General features: G+C 51.1%; 1 protein-coding gene across 1 annotated transcript in view; it reads right to left on the reverse strand.

Annotated features, from left to right (window-relative positions):
* Window positions 1-1,078: 1,078 nt before the first annotated feature.
* KLHL12 (kelch like family member 12) overlaps window positions 1,079-5,396 on the reverse strand; it is a 28,054-nt gene continuing 23,736 nt past the window's right edge. Inside the window, exons 7-12 of the mRNA XM_007456159.1 lie at window positions 4,393-4,499; window positions 3,404-3,599; window positions 2,811-2,969; window positions 2,401-2,499; window positions 1,460-1,646; window positions 1,079-1,319 (exon numbers count right to left, since the gene is read on the reverse strand). Coding sequence (XP_007456221.1) covers window positions 1,193-1,319; window positions 1,460-1,646; window positions 2,401-2,499; window positions 2,811-2,969; window positions 3,404-3,599; window positions 4,393-4,499 — 875 coding nt within the window. The 3' untranslated portion in view covers window positions 1,079-1,192. The remainder of the gene's footprint in view (window positions 1,320-1,459; window positions 1,647-2,400; window positions 2,500-2,810; window positions 2,970-3,403; window positions 3,600-4,392; window positions 4,500-5,396) is intronic.

Below are 5,396 nucleotides of genomic sequence, written 5' to 3' on the forward strand. Positions count from 1 at the left end.
GGGAAAGAGGAAAAAAAGGAATTTCAGAGCAAAGGGAAAATGCATCCTTCCTTAGGTGATCACGTCCCCACACTCCCAATACCCACAGAGCAGGAATATCACTGCACAGCACAGGGGAGCCTTGGAGGGACAGCGGGTAACGAAACTAACAAAAGGATTTTAGTTGTCGTTGATTATTCTGTCCTGGGATGAATAAAATCCACTTTAAAGACAGGGAAGGGGCATTCTAATAGCCAAGAACTACATGTACAAAACACAGCAGTAAAAACCACACCTTAGCAGAAGTATGTCCTTAAAAGAATGAGGGAGTAACCAGGCAGCTGAACTTCTAGGCCGCTGCCGCCACCCCCGCCCCTCCCCCGCCCCCTCTAAACAGTATGGACGCGTAACAGTGGAGTGAGGAGCATTTGCTCCAACAGAGGAAGACCTTCCCCGGATAGACGAGTCGTGGCAGGGAGGGCTACTGTGAACTCACAGGAACTTCTGGTTTATCCCCGGCCCACTTCTCCACCTCTGCTCACCTAACGTGCTGGCTCTGTCCCTCCCTCAGCCCCCAGGGCCCAGAAATACCAGGGGGCCACGGAGAGACCCTCAAATAACACTCCCTCCTCAGCCTTCCGGCTGTTGCAGGTTCACTCACATCCCACCAGGTCCAGCTCCCTTCCCACACTCTACACCCTGCTCTGACGCCAACCCTGTCCCCCTGTCCCCAGGCCCCCAAAGTTTTGACAGGGCTCTTCCCTCTGTTTTCCTCCAGATCGGAACTGTGTTGCCCCTGCTACCTGTAGACTAGGAAAGATATTTACTGTTGTGAAACAAGAGTTGGTACCCTTCCAATGATCGAGGCTGGATACCGCCCACACCCCGGCACTGCGCTCATACCTTAATTCTCTGCAACACGCGAGGCACAACTTAAACGTATGTTCTCCCAAGCACACGCTGAGTCAGAAACAAGGAGAGAGCGCCCCCGCGGCCGGAAGAAGAGGTGGTCTGGCCTCCCACACCCACTCAGTGTGCAGTCTCCTCCCCTGAGGGTCTGCTGCCCACCCTCCTCGGGGAAAACCACCAGCGCGAGGGCGTCAAATGAGCACAATCATCGCGGCACTGGTGCCTGTAATCACCCTGTGCACACAGTTGAGAAGCAGACATTCTGGAAAGGATCCTTGGTTCCCTGCAAACTGTGTCGGACCGGTCACTTCTCGCGGAGAACACACACGCCAGCGTCGCAGCGCTGGGTTCCCATGGAGGTCACGACCTCCCAGCTGTCGATGATGGGGTCGTAGCACTCGATGCTGCTCAGCAGGGAGTTCCCGTCGTAGCTGAGGGGGAAGAGGCGGGACTGAGCTCTGCAGCTGCACGGCCCCCTCCCACACAAGGCGTCTCCCTCACAAACCAAACCCCATCTCCACCCCAGATGCGGCTCGGATCACATGCTCTGGATGCCTAGTTTAACCCTCACCCTGCAATTGCATAAAGTCTCCCCCGAAGCACGGTGGCCCCGACGTAGCATCGCGGGGTAGTCATGCTAGTGACCGTTGTCCAGGAATCGGTGCGAATGTTGTACGCTTCGACAGAAGAAAGGTGGGCTGTACCATCGAATCCCCCCACCACATAAATATGGTCATTCAGCAGGGCTACTCCCGCACCTGGGGAAGAAAAGGTACAGCAAATGAATACTGCTAAGCTCAGGATCTGAATTCTAGAAACAAAACACTGTCACTGACGGCTAGCTGAATTCCAGAATGGCTGAGGGATGGGGACGGGGCCAGACAGGCCTGGAAGAATCTAGTCCAGCACAGGTGACCCGCCTGTAAACCCTCTTGAACTGGCTGTCATCTTCACCTTCGTTAATTCACAGCCCAACCCTCATCAGCAGAAAAGAAGGAAGTGGAAAAAAGAAGGCAATAAAGGGAGGAAAGGGGTTGTGACTGGCTCTGGAGCACATCTTGCCCAGAGGAAGGGCGCTCTCCTTACTGTACCCCAGCCTGGGGGCTCAGGAAGCCCCTTCGCTGCACACGCACATTCCCTCAGGCAGTGCGCACCACGTGCACAGAGCTGGACTGGCTGCTAGGAGGCAGGGAGGGGCCCAGATGCAAAAAACGAGTAAGACAGGAAGCCTTCGCCCTCAAACTGTACCCTAGTCAAAGTTTAGGCTGCCTTTAGTCTCACTGCATTTACAGACAACAGGCGGGAGGAGAATGGACCTGACTCATGCTCCCCTCTGTCTCCAGTGAAGACGGGGCTGCAGCCCTGGTCTGATGCCTGCCTGTGGCTGCACCCTCACTGCACATACAAGGTTTGGACAGCTCCGTCTGTTGCCCCCCCCCCCCCCCCCCCTGCGGCCTGACAACTGGCAGCTCTGTTGCCCCCCCCCCCCCCCCCAGATCTGACTGGTCTTACCAGAGCGCTTGGTGGCCATCGGTGTGACATTAGTCCAGTGTCCTGTATGGGGATCATATTTCTCAACTGAATTTAAGATATTCAAGCCATCATATCCTCCTGAAAGACAAAGCAGAGCCCACTCCAGGAAGAATGGTAAGTCCTGATGCCCATTCCCATTCTGCTTTTCTCGAGTGTTTCAACTAAGTCTTTTAGTTCCAGTTCTCCCTCAAGGGTTCCAATAATCCCAAAAGAAATCTGGCAGTACCCTGTTTTCTGCTTCCATGAAAAGGAGAATCCCAGTTAATGAAAAATATACTGTGACAGACCGGGGTTTTAGTGGAAGGAAGTCTATGAACTTCATTCTGGTAAAAAGGATCCCACCCCGAGGCTGCCGCCCATCAGTTCTCCCCGCGTCCCAGCCCGCACACCTAGGCAGTAGATGACCCCGCTGGCCACCACGAGGCCTGCGCCTTCCCGGGCCGTCTGCATGTCTCCCAGCATGCTCCACTGGTCGATGTTTGGGTCATACCGCTCCATACTGGTGTGACGCCTGCTTCCATCAAAGCCCCCAGAGACATAGATCATATCTGCTCAGAATGAACAAGTCACAGCTATTAGAGAACGAGAGCCTTCTAACAACTCTTTTCTCTACGAATCTCCCACAACTCTTTCCAATGTTTGGGGGCAAGAACAAGTGTTTTTTTAAGGGATAAGTCAATTAAGTCCTTTTTAAAGAGGACAGCACAGTCGAGACATGTAAAAAGAATGGGGTAAGATGGAATCTTCAGAAACATTCCAAGACTAGATGGGAATTTTCAAAAATACAACTAGTGCCAATCCCCCACTCAGCACACTGGAACTTGATTTACCAACTCTGTTGTCAGCGTTGAAACACCCATGAGTATTTCTGAAAGCAGAAAGGCGTATGTGATCTTACCAGTAGCCTCCACGTTTCATAGAGAGGTATGAACCCCGATCCAGCCACCCCAAAATGCAAACACTGCCCTGTGCACCAGCCTACCTCCTAAGGTGGTGGCTCCAGCCAGGCCTCGTCGGACATTCATAGGGGCCACAGAATACCAGACCCCATCTTCATCTGCTGTGTAGTCTAGACACTCCACTGAGCTGAGGCGGGAACGGCCATCATAGCCGCCAATCACGTAGATCCGGTCGTGGAGGGACACTGAGGCTACGTAGCGTCTCTTCCGAGTGATGCTCTAGGATTCAGGAGGGAAGAGGTGCGTCTGTCATTTCAGTCGTGCCAGTCTTAGGCCTCACCTTTTGCTGTCCTTCCTGTTTTTATCTGTGCACCTCTGCTGCCTCACCTGTCACTGTGAAGCCTTCTGAGCAGAGGTTCATCTGCTCTCTGGATGAAAACCTCTTGCTTGTTGTGATGCTCTTACAGATTAAAGCCTTGTGTACATTTGCCTCCTTCCAAGGCTTCCAAAGGACCTAATGTCCTTCTGTTATCCAGTATCCGACTCCTCTCTATTCCATAAGGCACTGGGCTAAAGACCGGTATCCTTCCATAAAGTAGAAAGCTATTACCACAGTGCTACCTAAGGGCCAGGACCCGAAGACCCGAAAAGTTACGAGAAATGATCAAAAGATTCCAAGTTTTCTCAGAATTACTATTGTTCATTCAGCACTGAAACAGAGACACACCGAAGGAGAGAGATACAAACTTCCAAGTTCCACTGGATGCCAGTTCAGCTTAGCACAGTTTAACACAGTGTTCAGGTTAACAGGGCACGAGGGTAGCACCCTGCGAGTTGCACAGGCAGCTCGGGAAGGCGCGGGAATGGTGGCGGCCAGCTGAGTGTAACTTGACACGGGGTCATTAATATTTCTGATTTCTAATTAGTCAATAACTAACTACTGAAACTAACTGCTGTAAGGAACATGATGCTGTTACCAGGCTTTTCTACTCTAAGGGCTGGATTAGTTATGATCTGGAGCCAGGGACTGCATTTAAGCTCTCTCCCCAGGCTTGGTTCCACCACTACTTACTGGCAAAAAGCTCCACTCCTGAGTCTTGGGGTCATACTTCTCTACCACGTCGATGGGAGACTGCTGGCTTCCGAAGCCCCCGACCACCAGAAGCACTTCGTTGGCTCCTGAGGACAAGGAAGAAGATAGGTCACTTCCCCATCGCTGCTGGGTGACTCCTCACAGGCAAGGGGAAGGAGAAACAGGGCTAGGATACCTTGTTCTCTGCAGCCCAGAGAAGCCACCTGAAACAGGAGATTCATCATAAGCCTGCCTAATAGGAAATTATTTCTTCCTGAGAACCTGAATCTCTGAAATTTAAATTTCTGGACAACATTAAAACTCCGGAAGGCAAGCGTGAACACACCCTACACCATTTCACCCCATCTAGACAACTCTGGCTGATTTCACAACAGGTTCCAAGTGCAGGCTGGAGGCCAGAGGAGCTCTCTCTGCCCTTCTCACCCCGTAAAACTCAAAAGGGGAGTTTTTTTGCCATGGCAAAGAATGCTCTCCTAACCTCTTCCCCAAAAAGTTGAGAGTTGTGGCTTAGGAACCAAATGATAGATTAAAAAAATCTTTTCCATGACTTTTATTTTTCCAAATTAGCCAACTATACGACCACATTCCCTGCTAATTCGTCAAAACTGCCAGGTAATCATAAGACTAGGCTTTTAAAGGGAGTCTTTTTCTCTACTATTTTCCCAGACAAGACATTTTGATAGCTTTTATATCATCCCCTTTCCCCTAAGGACTTATTTGTATAATCTTATTCTGATAATATTTCTTTTGAGGAAATCCTCCGTGTATTGTGCCACTGGAGAGAACACTTAACTGGTGCATTTAGGGAAATTCAGTCCCCAGGAGGGCATTTTGTTGACCTGGACTTGAAAGAGCAAATGCAGTACCTTTAAACTGACAAGAAATACAGACAAGCCCCTAATGAAGTCACGGCTGTGACAGTCACATCCACAGCTGCTCTGACCCTCAGGGGAAAGCTCACATACCGCTTCAGAACACTCAGC

This window comes from Lipotes vexillifer, unplaced genomic scaffold, assembly GCF_000442215.2.
Source record: "Lipotes vexillifer unplaced genomic scaffold, Lipotes_vexillifer_v1.1 scaffold1201, whole genome shotgun sequence".
In the NCBI taxonomy this organism is placed as follows: Eukaryota; Metazoa; Chordata; class Mammalia; order Artiodactyla; family Lipotidae; genus Lipotes; species Lipotes vexillifer.